The sequence below is a fragment of the Mobula birostris genome, chromosome 16 (genome assembly GCF_030028105.1).
Source record: "Mobula birostris isolate sMobBir1 chromosome 16, sMobBir1.hap1, whole genome shotgun sequence".
Lineage (NCBI taxonomy): Eukaryota > Metazoa > Chordata > Chondrichthyes > Myliobatiformes > Myliobatidae > Mobula > Mobula birostris.
This window is the reverse complement of record NC_092385.1, coordinates 20,272,339-20,288,444: the sequence shown is the minus strand read 5'-3', so window position 1 is coordinate 20,288,444 and position 16,106 is coordinate 20,272,339. Positions and strand designations below refer to the sequence as shown.

At 37.4% G+C, this 16,106-nt stretch overlaps 1 protein-coding gene across 1 annotated transcript in view; it reads left to right on the top strand.

Annotated features, from left to right (window-relative positions):
* wnk2 (WNK lysine deficient protein kinase 2) overlaps window positions 1–15,741 on the top strand; it is a 162,372-nt gene extending 146,631 nt beyond the window's left edge. The window contains exons 25-27 of the mRNA XM_072280381.1: window positions 12,585–12,626; window positions 12,981–13,267; window positions 13,827–15,741. Coding sequence (XP_072136482.1) covers window positions 12,585–12,626; window positions 12,981–13,267; window positions 13,827–14,180 — 683 coding nt within the window. The 3' untranslated portion in view covers window positions 14,181–15,741. The remainder of the gene's footprint in view (window positions 1–12,584; window positions 12,627–12,980; window positions 13,268–13,826) is intronic.
* Window positions 15,742–16,106: the final 365 nt, after the last annotated feature.

Here is a 16,106-nt window from a genome sequence, read left to right as displayed (position 1 = left end):
AAATTTTAGACTTTGTTCATGTGTGTGTGCATAATCTATTTTTGTAAAGAAATCCTATATTATTATGTCAATTGTATGGTAATTCCAACACTATTGAAATTAGGGTGCGATGATGCTAAAAATCTTGCAATTTTATTTTTATAGTATTACTAAAGTAAGTCAATTGAGTTTCCCTCAATGGTGTATGATACGCTACTGTATTTATTAGTATCATATACCATTATTTTAGAGGAAGTTAATTGATTTATTTTAGCAATATCATATATTTAAAAATGTAAAACTTCCAAGATTTTTGGCATCAAAAGTGATCAGATGAAGGAAAATCCTCTAGTTGTGGAAGGACTTGAAGATGTTGGGAGAATAAATTGGGATTAATGTAGGAGTAGCATAAGTGTGTAGTCAATGGTCATTACGGACTCCGTGAGCAGAAGGGCCTATTTCTATTTGGATCATGCAAACAACAGGAATTCTGCAGATGCTGGAAATTCAAGCAACACACATCAAAGTTGCTGGTGAACGCAGCAGGCCAGGCAGCACCTCTTCCTAGAGATGCTGCCTGGCCTGCTGCGTTCACCAGCAACTTTGATGTGTGTTGCTTCCATTTGGATCATGTCTGTTTAAAAAAAAAGAAAGAAAGAAAGAAATGAGAAATGCTAGGAACATTCTGCTCAGGCAGCATCCACTGAGAAAGCAGTAGTACTAACATTGCATATTATATAATTACTTGTTTACAATCTTGAAGTGCTGTCTCTGCTTGTATCTTACTACCGATGCTAATTGACCTATTGAGTGTTCCCAGTGTTTTTGTCCCTGATCAATTTCACAAATTTCCTGTAGTTGCATAGTTTTCTAGTTGGTTGTGTATCATGCGGGATGCTTCCTGATCCATCGAATGAAGCTCAAGGGGTTTTGGAAATTGAAACAAGTGAACGGGTTGTTATAAACACTAGAAATTCTGCAGCTGCTGGAAATCCAAAGCAACACATCCAAATTGCTGGAGGATCTCAGCAAATCAGGCAGCAACTATGGAAATGAATAAACAGTTGACGTTTTGGGCCGAGGCCCTTCTTCAGGACTGGAATGGAAGGGGGAAGATGCCGGAAAAGGTGGGAGAGGAAGGGGGATAGGTCGATGGTGATAAGTGAAGCCAGCGAAAGATAAAGCGCTGGAGAGGAAGGAATCTGATGGGAGAGGAATGTGGACCATAGGAGAAAGGGAAGGAGATCCAGGAGGAGGTGATAGACAGGTGAGAAGAAGAAAGAGGCAGGAGTGGAGAATAGAACAAGGGGGAAGGGGAGGGAATGTTCTTTACCAGAAGGAGAAATAGATGTTCATACCATCAGATTAGAGGTTACCCAGACGGAATATAAGGTGTTGCTCCTCCACCCTAAGGTTGGCTTCATCTTACCACAAGATGAGGCCATGTACCGACATGTCAGAATGGGAATCAGAATTAAAATGTTTGTCTACCGTGAAGTTCCGCTTTTGGTGGATGGAGCGGAGATGCTCAATGAAGAGGTCCCTCAATTGTTGTTATACGTCACTTTTAGCACCAAAGCACTCTAGGTGAGGCATTAGCTGCTGAAGGCCCCAAGTAATTTTCTCCTTGGGACAGCTATTGGAAAATATTGGTGCAGGTAAGCTTTATAAATTATTTTCCCACATCAGATATTTGTATTTACCAGAGAAGATTTCATATTTGTGCAAGGTAGTTTTTTTAAAAATAATCCCTTTAGAGTTAAATAATTTTTAAAGTTTATTTTTAACACACCAATACAACCAAAAGTTTGGCTTTATAAAAATAGATGTAGAAAATCCATGCTTGCCAGTACACTGACAAGTCCAGTTATTTTCCATGTAACACAATTTCTGGTGCTATGTGAATGATCTAAAATTTGATTTATCAATCCAATCTGACACCAATCTATGCATAACAGATTTTTTGAAATTCAAATCCCTCCTTACATGTGCATACATACACATAGGGGCCACTGAGCACATGCCGTAGCATCAAACAGCATGCAGAGCATACGTGATGATCTTTAACTGTGTGTGCATGGTTCTTGAACAAACTGGGTTTCCCCCTTTGGGAGCAGGTCTAGTAGCAACACAATCATTTCCAATATTGAGTTTTATGTATATATTATTTGATACTCCATTAATTTGTAGTAGCCAGATCGAAGCAGCATAGATTTTCCTTTAAATACATAGCATCTCTTTATCTTCAGAACATTAGTTAAGTCTTCTATCTTTCATTCTCAACAGAAATTTTCATCACAGACAAATACATGAGGGGGGTCTGAAATTAACTATTGCACCTTGCTCCCAACTCCACCCAGCATTGCAATGGTGGACCTGGATGTGAATTTGAGTACCAAGTGATATTAGCTTCCTGGATACAAATAATTAATTTTAATAGTAATCACTTGTGCTAGCAAGTGGTCACTATTGGAATTAGTTATTTGCATTCCCAACTTTCAATTTTTTTGTAAAGAGTATGATCAATTAGAATTCTGCATCAAAACGACTACATGTGATTATGTATGAAAGAGCATCAATTTTATGCATTCACATTTAACCAGGTACTGACAAATTTACTGTTTATACATTGTTTATTTCCTTTATTTGAAGCTGATTTTGCAACTGTATTTGATACTTAATGCTATTTTAGGTAAAATGGATGACAAGTCAAAAAAATTAACCATTCTTAGCATTGTTGGTTTCTATCAATGTTAAGTGTATTGTAGAACAAGCAGAAACACCTGAAGATTGTGGCTGTGACATCAGTGATATGTAGCAGATATTGGATTTGTTCCTTGCCAGCACCAGTGATTGGCATAGAAAATGGTTTATCATAGTATATCATTAGTTACTGTGGAACTTCTAAGTTTATCACTTGGATTATTATACTTAACCATTACATCCCAGATCATTCTGGTATGAATGATTTCCATACACAGTTATCTTTGAAAAGTGCCATTCCTTGAGTAAAATATAACATTGATTATGTCTCATCAAAAAATAAAAAAACATTGCAGATGTTGGAATCATGGCATCTTTGGACAGAGAAAACTAATTAACATACAGGTCAATGCCTTTTGATCCGAATTGAGAAAAGCTAGAAATTAAATATATTTCTTCTTACAGAGAAGGGAAATGGCTGGAGAGAACAAAAGTCATGTCTATGAAAGTGGACACAGGAGAGAAAAGCTGACACAATGGTGGTTGATAATATCTAAATTACTGAGTGTTTCTTTGTTCAATATTCACATTGTATGACAATCAACAAAAGTTTGTATTGTTGATTTTCTGGGTGCATTAATAATTTCTGTAGGAAATCTTACGAATCTGGAAAGAAATAATGTAAAGTTGGTTTCCAAGAGATACTATTCTTTCTAAATGACTGATAGCTTGTCTCTATCTTACCTCCACCCCAATAACTCATCTCTTTCATACTCACTCACCCCTCCCCAACTGCACTCTATTCAATCAGTCTGCCTTCCCCTATGGCTGCCCCTCCCCACCTTGCCAAGGCACTCTTTCCCCTCTGACCACTCCACTTTGGTGGTCCTCCCCATCCTGACACTGCCCCCCACCTGAAAACTCTCTCCTGACTCTCACACATGGGCTCCCCTCTCCTTCTGTCTGGCCCCCACTACTTACCTCTCCCTGAGAGAAATTGTATTTCTTGAGGATTCCTTTGAGCGGCACCCAATTGGAGATTGGAAGCCTAAGAAGATGTAGTTCACTCAGATTCACTGATTGATTAGAAAAGGCAGCGACTCACAGTAGTTTGATACTTGGCAGTAGTCAATCATCGTTCGAGATTGATTGACAAGAAAAGTTAAAGTACGACAGGGACAAGCGGACCAGCCATCGTTGGAGTGGTCAGTTAGAGTGGGGTTTTGGGGGTTTAGCTATTCAAGGCTTCAGTGAGGAGAGGCTTCAGTCAGAGAAGGCAAAAAAGCTGTAGGTAGAGTGTCTTTCTCCCCTCCACAGTTTATTGTTTTTCCTTTTTTAATTGGTTACTCTGTTAGGAACAGTAGAGGTGTCAGGCAGGGTAGTGGATGTCTTTATGCAGGATGTGGGAAGACAGAGACCCTTACGATTATACCTACAAGAAATGTATTCAGCTGCAGCTTCAAACACTGTGTTAATGAGCTGGAACTGGATGAACTCCAGATCATTTGGGAGGCTGAGAGGGTAGGACATATAGACGTAGTTACACTGAAAGTGCAGGACACAGGAAATTGGGTGATAGTCAAGAAGGGGAATGGGGTTAAACAGCCAGTGCAGAGTATCCCTGTGGCGATTTCCCCCCTCAACAACAGGTTTGGATACTGCTGGGGCAGATGACCTAACAGAGGAAAGTCACAGCGGTCAGGTCACTGGCACTGAGTCTGGCTCTGTAACTCAAAAGGGAAGGGGGAGAAGAGATGAAATGTGGTGATAGGGGATCTGTCAGTTAGGGGAACAGAAAGGAGGTTCTGTGGATGAGAACGAGATTCCTGGATGGCATGTTCCCGCCAGGGTTTGGAATAACTCAGATTGAGTCCTCAGCATTCTTAAGTGAAAAGTGAACAGCCAGAGGTTGTGGTCCATGTCGGCACCAGTGACAAAGGTAGGAAGAATGATGAGGTTCTGCAAAGTGAATTCAGAAAGTTAGGTGCCAGGTTAAAGGACAGGACATCCAGGGCTGTGATCTCAAGCTTACTACCCATGCCAAGTGCAAGTGAGGCCAGAAATAGGAAGATAACATAGTTTATGGCTAAAGAGTTAGTGTAGAAGGGAAGGCATAAGATTTTTGGATCATTGGCTCTCCAGGGAAGGTGGGACCTGTACAGAAGAGACAGTTTACACCTGAACTGAAAGGAGACTAATATCTTAGAGGGAAGGTTTGCTAGTACTGCATGGGGAGGAGGGTTTAAACTAGAGTTGCAGGGGGATGGGAACTAGTTAGTGGAGACAGATATTGATGAGACCTCAAGCAAAGTCAGGTATCAAAAGGTTGAGCATGGTGCAACTAATGTCCCGAGCTGTGTATATTTCAATGCAAGCAGCAGCATAGGAAAGGCAGATGAGCTCAGGGCATGGATCAGCACCTAGAATCGTGATATTGGAGCCATTAGTGGACTTGGTTGCAAGAGGGGCAGGACAGGCAGCTTAATATTTCAAGGTTCCTTTGTCTTAGATGTGGCAGAGCAGAAGGGATTAAAGGAGTGGTGGCGTTACTAGTCAAGGAAAATGTCACGGCAGTAGTCAGTCAGGACAGACTGGAGAACTTGTCTAGTGAGGCATGATGGGTGGAACTGAGTAATAAGAAAGATATGACCAGCATCCAATAGTCCAAGGTATTTAGAGGAACAAATTTGTAGAGACATTGCAGACTTGCAAGAGATATGGGGTTGTTATAGTAGATTTTAACCTTCTACATATCGACATACTATCCCATACTGTAAAAGAAGTACATGGGATAGAATTTGTCAAATGTGTCCTGGAAAGGTTCCTTAATCAGTACATAGAAGTCTTAATGAGAGAGTGCCCAGTACTTAATCTGCTGTTGGGGAATGAGTAAGGACAGAAGTTTGTGTAGGGGAAAACTTTGAATCTAGTGATCATGATGCCATTAGTTTCAAAGTAAATGTGGGAAAAGATAGGTCTGGTCCACAGGTTGAGATTCTAAATTGGAGCCAAGTCAATTTTGGTGGTATCAGAAAGGAACTGGCGAGTGTGGATTGGGACAGTGTGTTATCTGGCAAAGGTGACCTTGGTATGTGTGAGGCCTTCAAAAGTGAAATCTTGAGAATACAAAGCTTGTATGTGTCTGTAAGAATTAAAAACAAAGAAAGACAAAGATAACTGGTGTTGGGAAACTTGGTTTTCAGGAGATATTGAGGCCCTGTTTGGGGGGGGGAGGGGAAGGAGGTGCATGACAGATAAAGGCAGGTAGGAAGAAATAAGGTGCTTATGGAGAAATGCAAGAAAATGCTTAAAAGAAATCTGGAGGGCTAAAAGAAGGCATGAGATTGCCTTAGCAGCAAGGTGAAGGAGAATCTTGAGGGATGCTACAGATATGTTAAGAGCAAAAGGATTGCAAGTGATATAATTGGTCCAATGGAAGATCAGAATGGTAATCTATTATGGAGCACAAAGATATGGGGAAGATCTTTAAAAAAATTTTTGCATCTGTGTTTACTCGAGAGATGAACACAGACTATAGATGTGAGACAAAGCAGCTACAAGGTCATGGACCCTATACAGATTACAGAGGAGGAGGTGTTTGCTGTCTTGAGGCAGATTAGAGTGGATAATCTCCAGGGCCTGGCAAGGTGTTCTCTCCAACCCTTCAGGAGGCTAGCGCAGAAATTGCCGGGGCCCTAGTGGAGATGTTTAATCATCCTTGCTGACAGGTGAGGTGCTAGTAGTTAGCTATTGTTATTCCACTGTTTAAGAAAGACTCTGAAATAAACCAGGAAGTTATAAACTGGTGAGCCTGACATCAGTAGTGGGAAAGTTACTAGAAGGTATTCTAAGGAACTGTATGTATGAGTATTTGGATAGACATAGACTGTTTAAGGATAGTAACCATTAGTTCATGCATGGTAGGTCATGTCTAACCAATCTTAGTTTTTCGAGGAAATTACAATAAAAGTTAATGATGGCAAGGCAGTGGTTGTTGTCTACGTGACTTTAGCAAGGCATTTGGCAAGGTCTCACATGGGAGGTTGGACGTGGAGGTTCAGTGATTTGGCATTCAAAATGAAGTAGTAAATTGGAGATTGGTGCTAGGTCATCTATATGTACGAAAAGGATGATAATGTGATTAACTGGATCAGCAAGATTGGGGCTGTAGTAGACAGCAAAGAAGAATATCATAGCTTACAGTGGTATCTGGACCAGCTGGAAAAATGGCAGATGGAATTTAACGCGGATAAGTGCAAGGTGTTGCACTTCAATAGGATGAACCAGGGTAGGTCTTGGTGAATGGTAAGGCACCGAGGTGTGCAGTGGATCTGGGAATACAGGTCCCTTATTCATTGAAAGTGGTGTCAAAGGTTTATAGGGTCATAAAGAAAGCTTTTGACACAGCGGACTACGTAAATCAAATTAATGAGACAGGAGATGAGATGTTATGCTGAAGTTGGACAAGAGATCAGTAAGGCCAAATTTGGAGTATTATGTGCAGCCTACAGGAAAGATGTAAATAAAGTTAAAGAGTACAGAGAAAATTTACAAGGACGTTGCTGGGTCTGGAGGACCTGAGTTATATGGAAAAATTGAATAGGTTAGGACTGTATTCCTCGGACTACAGAAGATTGAGAGGAAATTTGATAGAGGTGTACAAAATTATGAGGAATATAGATAGGGTAAATGCAAGCAGGCTTTTTACACTGAGGTTGTGGGACTACAACTAGAGGTCAGAGGTTAAGTGTGAAAGGCAAAAAGTTTAAGGGGATCATGAAGGGAAACCTTTTTACTCATAGAGGATTATGTGGAACGAGCTACCAGTGCAAGTGGTGCATGCAAGTTTGATTTCAACACTTTAAGAGAAGTTTGGATAGTTACATGGATGGTAGGGGCATGGAGGGTTATGGTCCCAGTGCAGGTTGATGGGAGTAGGCAGCTTAGATGGCTCGGCATGGACCAGGTAGGCTAAAGGGCCTGTTTCTTTGCTTTTCTTTTCAATGACTTTGATTTGCATGTCTTTTTTATTTAAACAGAAAACCATGTACTCTATTTAAAAATAATTTGTGGGTTCAACTTTTAAGTTTCCCTTTATTATATGTGAATGATTATTATCTTAAAATAATTAAGTCTGTGCTCATATATTTAAATTGTGTATGTAATATAATATGTTTTTCCCTTGTGTTTAGTCAATTGCATCAGATTTTTCTCAGAATCGTAATTAGATGTATCAATTTGCGTGATGTGAATTTATTTGCCTTGTGTCAGCAGTACACTGAAAAGACAAAAAAATTATAAATTACCAAAATAAATAATGTTAAGAAAGGAATAGTGAGTTAGCTTTCATGGGTTCATAAACAGTTTAGAAATCTGGTGGTGGAGGGGAAGAAGCTGCTTTTGGATCATTGAGTGTGGCTCCTGTACCGCCTTTCCAAAAGTATTAATGAGAGTAATGCCCCAGATGGTGAGGGCCCTTCCTGATGGATGGCTTAGCTCTGTTCTATTCAGAAATGTTACCTTAAAGAAATGATAAAATGAGATTTGCTAAGTTCTTTCTACCTCTCTTGAAAGTCCTTCCTATTGTGGATAGAGTGTTTTTAAACTGTTATTGTCAGAGGAAAAGAACAGGTATGTTTTAGACCCAGTTGACCAGTTATTTCCATTATGTGTGAACAAGAAGTAAATCTTCATGTGCACGAATTATTGAACTGTTTTGAAAATTCAGTTGTCTGTACTGATTCTCCCAAGTATGGGTCTAGAAACACAACTTTTCCTGCATTCTGGTTTTCAATACTTTATCAGCAGAACCAGTGCTGAAAGGTGCTGATATCTGTTTGACAGATCTCTCCATGCCAGATGCTGCTGCAAATTTATAGCTTGCAGAACATGCAAATACTAACCAAATTAACAATATCAGTTCTTGCATTACTTTGTGCAAGGAAGCAAATTGCTCATTAGTGTATTTGTTGTTAATACCATCTCTTGTTCTTTTGACATTGTTTCTATCTGTAGGTAGTTGTGGATTTTCATAGGGGGACCTACATTTCCTGTGATCAAAACTTGCACTTTAATGATTCTGTGAAAGGGAGTATGGTAGATAATGTGACTTAAGTGCAATCCAAGTATCGTGAATCTTATAAATTGTTCACCAGGTCATCAGGCTATATGATTTAAATCTAAACTAGTAATTCTTTCCATGTGGGTAAAATAATGAAAACAAATAATTAAGAATGAATCTGATAATAAATTGCCTCTTTTTTTTAAAGTCGTATGAATCCATTTCAGAGATCAGTTTGAAAATCTTGATCAATGCAAGTATTTGTTACCTAATCCTACATTTGTGTTGAGGTAATTAGTGGCACATATTGTTCTTAAAGGTTAACAGTTGTCTCTGAAGTGGATCAATGCCTCTTTAGTAAGATGTGCCAAATAATCAATATATCATTGAAAGAGATTTCAGACTTGCCAAAACATCCTGTAATTTGGCAGTGCTCAAACAAAGTAAGCCCGAAAGGTTTAACAGTAAACACCGTATTAGGTAATTGATAATACGGTTGGAAACTTCTCGCTCCCTAAAGCTTGAAATATTCTTTTGAATAAAATAGTTTCCCATTGATCATCTGAACTTGAATTGCAGCCAAAAACATTGTTTAATTTCCCACATGGTGGCCTATTTCATGCATAATATTTAGAAGTATGAAGCAGTTTTAATTATAATTTTCATTAACTGACATGATGGGAAATATGGGTTTATTTTAAAAAGTTAATTTTGAACTTCACTAGATTCTTATAGAAAGTTCCTGAATTACTTTGCAGTTATGGTTTCACTCAGTGATTTGACTACAAATTACAAGAATTTATAAGCTGTTACCATTGCTTTTTCATGTAACCATGCATCTGTGATTTCAAATCAGCATCAATAACCTCCTGCAAAATATAACCAACACTTTCACCACATTTCAATTTATTTGGAATACAACAAATCATTAAAAAAATCAACATTGTGTTTAAAATAAAAGTTTAACCAAAGAAATATTCACAAATTTGAAATGTGCAATTCTGAAATAATGCCCCTAACACCCGCAATCTGTGTTCACTTCAACTTTGCTTACAGCAAATCTTGTTCTTTAAAAAAGTGCTAAAGAATGACCATCATAAGGTAGATGTGGAGATGTTCATCACATCTCCCAACATTGAGGCCATATTACACATACTTTGCTAGGTGGCACATTTGCCTGCCCAACCCTAGATTCCTGGGAAAAAAATACTCTATTTGGAATTCTGTCATGAACAATGATTACCAGGTTGAGGGGGAGGGAATAGCTTCAAGATGTCTCAAACTCTTCAGAAAGGAATGAGTTTTTCTCAAGTTCTAGAATCTCTGGCCCCCAACTGCTCCAGATGGAAAATGAGTATTTGGGAATGTCAAGAGCATGCATAGGGAGAACTCAGGCTCCATAAAAGTAGAGCTAGGAGCGGATCATCTCGCAAACCACTATTCGATCCTTGTGTCAGCCACTGCCTGTCCCTTTCGGGGAACTTTTCACATACTTCTCATTAGAAACCCCTTAACTCTCAAAACTGGAGTGAAAATAAGTCATCATATATTCCAAAGGAGTTGATAAAAAGAAGTAATTTTTATTTGAGGTCAAAGTGAGATCATTTGCTAAGGTCACCACTATCAATCAAATATGGAATTCTTTACTCTGAGAAAGGTTACAGCATGGAAGTAAGAATCTAGGCGACTAGTTAAAATGCACACAAGAGAAAATTCGATGCCAGAATACGTGACAATTTGATAGGGTCAAAGAACCCAACTCTGCTGTGAATTCTGTGGACCATTCTGTATTGTGTGATATACCTGAATTAGTGTACTGTGGTATATTGTGGTTTTATTTAAAAGCTGGTTGAGTGAATATCTTGGATTTTGCACTGTAAAGTGTTTTTTATTGGTATGACCAAATAGGTTACAAGTGCTCTGCTGATCAAATCAGGTATCTTCTGGTGAAGCTAGCAAATAATTTTCATCCATTTATTATTTATTTAAGGAATATTCAGTTTTAACATAATCTATTATTCTTTTATGTACATTGGTGGATATGACACCACTGTATCTAAATCCTTGCTGTTAGCAATGAGCACGACTGGACCAGAAACCACAGAACCAGATATAAAGTTCTCTAAACATTAACAATGTGTTATGACTCCTAAAAGTCATGCCAGCAGCGTATTTGCCACTAAGTTGAGCATGGGACCTAAAGTGAAACTATTAAACTCACACATGGTTAAGTTTGGAATGGTGAGGAGACAGCATTCTTTTTTTTTTTACTGACACTGCTTGCTGTAAGATATTTATTTGGTTTCTGGTAACAAACAGTAATGTTGCCTTCAAACTGCCTGATCAGCTAATTACATTGATGATTTTAAAAAAAATGTTGAACCACGAAGGAATTGGAATTGATATAAAATCAGTATCTCTTTGGACAAAGTTTGATAGAATAGTCACAAATTTAAGTGTGCGGTACTGAAATAATGCCCCCACAGCCAATATCTGTGTTCACTTCACACATTTTAAATGACCCTTTATGTAAACTCAAAATCAAGATATTAAAGAAATTGCTGTAATTCTTGCATATTTTAAGTTAACCATTCGCTTGATTCAACCAGAGAAAGTCTCACAACCACGGAGCCTGTGGAGGACCCATAAATCACTGAGGACAAATTCAGAATCTCACTTCTAGGTTGCCTTATCAAATACAGATAATTTGAACATTGTTACAACTGTAAAATCAGACTTACTATTTTAATAGTAGAGTTCATTTCTACTTTTTAATCCAGATAGTAAAGAAATATATTGGGCTGAAATGGGGTCTGAGAAGGGGCAAATTGTTTCTCCACCTCAGTTTTCCTAACTTGGCTTTGCAACTCTACATCTGTCATTCAACAGAGGTGCATCATATTGTTTTATTTGTGGATTAAGTTATTGTGCAAAAATTGTTCTTTAAAGTTGGTATTAAAAACAGTAGTATTTCTTTGCCAGTGTGACTTACTGTTTGGACTCACTTGAGAGGGAAGAAATAACATTTGCAGTGTGTGAAGGAAAGGAATCTATAATAGAAAATAACACTTCCCCATAATTGATCTTTTGTACTTACATATTAATACAAATTTAACTAGGGTTTTAAGGTTTGCAAACATTGTGTTATGACTTCTGCCCATTGATATCTAATGGCCACAGACCTGCAGAACAATATATCTTTATAAAAATGAATGTTATAGTTTATGTGCAGTCATACCAATTAGGTTATTCTTAATTCTGGCAATCCAAATTAGCCATTCTCTTTGGTGGCATTTTATCTGTTCCGTATTCCCAAATAATTAGGTTGGGATTATATTCCAGTCTGTTGGAAAAATAATTTTAATATGGCTCACTTCGATGTAATTTTAAATTATTTTCCTTGCTGATTTTTTTGAGTTTGTATTTTTGTACAATTTTAATTTTGGTGAAATTATATTTTCATTTCCATTTGAAAACATTTAATACTTTTATTTTCAGCAAAACTGGTAAAATGCCATTTTTATTAATGGATGAGAAGAAAATTAAAACATTTCAATGTGCAACGATATGCAATTTTTAACACTGAATGAAAAACAATTATTATGTGCCTTCTTCCAGAGGTCATAAATGCAAACTTTGCTGGTGTGGCTGCACAGTGAATTTTATTAGATTTTATTTTTGTTAAATTGAGTAACAAGATTAGCCTGTTAATTTTTTAATATCTAGACCATTGATTTTTAATCAGGCAAGTTAATAACTTCATATTGCATCATCTGACCATTGTGGATGTTTTAAATAGTTTAAGGCCTAACTGTTTTTCTTGTATTACTTTACTTCATAGGGTCTACCCTGAAACGGCTGTGCCTAGGCAAAGATCGCAGTAGTAACTATCCAGTTTTTGTTCTGTTCTCCACTACACATGGCATGAGCTTTATTATATTTGATAGAATTTAATTATCTTGGTGTTTAATGTGGAGGTTGTTTTACATTTTAGGTTAGATTGGCACATCAGCAGTGAACTGTTTGCTTTGCTTCAATACAAATGCATGTGCTTCTGTTGATTTGTATGCATTATGGATATATGAATTTAATTTGCACCAGCATTGTACTCTAACATTGATTTCTTCAGTTTGATTTTATGACTAAATATTTATTTGCAGTTGCATTTACAAAAGATAAACCAGTTAAAATTATGCCATGATACAATGATTACATTTGACTTTCTTTCCTCCCCCAGGGTCTTCAAGTAGCGCTAGTACAAATCATTCAGTGCAACAGGTCCTGCACCAGCACCAACCCCAGCCCCAGCCCCAGCCCCAACAACAGCAGCCACCTCAACAGCACACCCAAACAAACAACAGTAATAACAAGAAGGGAACTTTTACAGATGACCTGCACAAGCTTGTTGATGACTGGACCAAAGAAACGGTGGGAGCTGCACAATTCAAGCCTTCTTTAAATCAGCTGAAGCAGAATCAACAAAAATTTGATATGGAAGTCAAGCAGAAAATCTCCCAGTTTGATGTGAGTAAGAGCTTGGCATCTTTATATCATACTGTGAAATGATGACGAATAGTGAATATTTCAGGCTTAAGACACCAAAGTAGACAGGATCTTGTGTGAAAGTAATAGATTTTATGTATTTAAATTAATTCTGAGGAAAACTATTGAACATTTTCATTGACTAAATTGCACTTCCTTGTATGTGTTTGTTTTTGGATACATTATACCTTGTAATTCAGTTGCTCAGACTATGGTTAAATAAACTTCAGGTCATGTAGTGCCTGATCTCTCTGGTTAAAATCTGGTTTTCCTACATGATGAGGAAACAGTTAAACTGGGCACACTTTTCATGATAAATGAAATCACTTCCTCTCATGATAGTACTTCCTAGCAGTAGACTTGAAGTTATATTACATTTGATCTGTTGGAAATAAACAAGTCGACTAATTTTATTTTGCCCTAATGTTTGTCGAATTGTGTATTGGAAATGTTTTTTACGCCTGCACTTTTTGTTCTAAATCTCTGGAATTGTTTTGTAATACCAGTTTGTCAATCACATTTCTAAAACTTTTCATTTTAGGGAATAGCTGCACCAGGGAGGATGAGGAAAATTTCTGCTCCGATGACATGTCCAGCATCAGCTACTTTAGCCCTAGGGAAGTCAACAATACCACCAGGAATTTCAGCCACTCCTATTCCTGGTACAGTACCTACTTACATGCTGCCTCTTTGTCAGTATGGTGGAATGATCCCAACACCACTGTATGGTGTACAATGGCAAGGTCTCTCAAGTTCAGCATCGCAGCCTGGGATGCTAAATACTCAAGGAATATCTTCATTTCCAGCTCTCAGCAAAGGTGGCTTACAGATGTTTCCAGTACCACTCCAGAAACCTATTATAAACCCATCTGGGTCCAACATGAGGACTACTTAGCTTTGTTATGAAGAATCTGATGATAAGGGCGAGGGGAAACAATTTTTGAGAACCATTTTATTTAACTGCTTTCTTTATACAGATAAAATTAAATATAAGATGGTAGCTGAATACTATTGGCAGCCAGAGTGGGCTTGCTAGTGCACATAGCCATACACTGCATTGAGCAATCACTGTGAAATATTTTCACAAAGTTGCTGAAAGCTTGATAGTTCTTGGGTGATAGTTGCATTTGTCTTGCAATTCAGACACTTTATATTTTGCTTTGTATATTTAACACTAAAATAAGTTACATTACTTGAATGGATATTGAGATATATTTAATAACCCTGCAGGAGTACAGTGCCTTGAATTATGCTTTTCAGTTTTCACTGGAAAGAAATGTTTAGAAGGGTTTTTTAAGTTTCTACTGTGGTCTGCTGGACATAGTTTAGTTATGAAAGGCTAGATGGTTTACAAGATGTCTATTGGGTAACTTAGCTATCTGCACATGAACAATGAGTATTTATTTGTTGCTTTACTGTCTTTGCCACATGGAAGTAACTAAATGCTGCTAGAATTGTCTGCCTTTTCCAGGGGCTTAATATCACATGCATAAAAAAATGATTTAGCTGCTGTTCAATCTACTGCTACTGTAGGATAACAAAACAATTGATTCTAAATTTATTTAGGACAAAAAAATAAAAACCTTTAAATGCTATGCTTAAGTATCTGCACATATGTTCACCCATGTTGTGGTTTAGAGCAGCACTGAACTTAGTTTAAATTGCAGATTTACCAACAGTATTAACATGACTCAGTCTGTCTGGTCTTCCATATTTTCTTTTAATTTTCAAGAAATAAGCAATTTTCATTTACCGACACTTAACCATGAACAGATTCAACTGGAGGGAATGTACTTCAGAGATGGCACAGAATGACTTTTATCAGTTTGTTTAGTTAAATTGTACCTTACTCCGCATGTAGGTTGCTTTTTCTTTTAGCATAATGTATTTTTGGCAAAGGGAACAAATCATACTGTTGTTTTGTTAAACCTTATGAAGAATGATAAATATCGAGTGGAACACACGGGAGTAAGCAAGGCAGATGCAATACTTTACAAATTCAGTTTTGAAGGTCTACTCCTCTTAATTCTTTCCTGCAATATTTTATAGGTACCTGCTGAAAGGCAGAAATGACTTGTGCTGCCAAGCTGTGAAGAATTGTATTGTAACTGTACTTCCGATTATCTAAATTATTTTTCTTTGGTTTATACCCTTAATATTCCATCAATTCGGTTAGAATTGGAATTTTATAGAACATTGTGCAGAGTTTTCTGCCTTGGCAAAATATTTCCTGTAGTAAGAGATTTCTGTTCTCTGTTATTTGTATCTTGCATTTATTTGTGTCTATGTTTCATGAACAAAAATGGAAAATATAACTGAATCAGACATCTAATGCTTGCACTAAGAACAATTGGATTGCTCTGCTTGTTAAATAGCTTTTCTTTGTTTTACTGACATGGTCAGTGGCACTCAAATCACAGATTGTAACTGTAAGGATATAAATAAAACATATTTTGTGCTTGACTTTCTATATGCAATTGTAAGTTTTTGTGTTTTACTAAAGAAAACAAATTTAATTTTCAATATGTGGACAATGGTAGCTGAAGCTTATTATTTTCATTTATTTTAATCTTATACTTTGTCATGAAATGAGGGCCTATTTTAAACTTCCAATATCCCTAAATGGCATAAGTCTGTTCAATAGCATATGAATGAAGACAACATTTACATTGATGAAGTGTTTCCTTCCCTGAACTTTAACTGAATCAATTCTAAATTAACAGACCATCTGTTTTAAGGTCGTAAACATGAGGAATTCTGCAGATGCTGGAAATTCAAGCAACACACATCAAAGTTGCTGGTGAACACAGCAGGCCAGGCC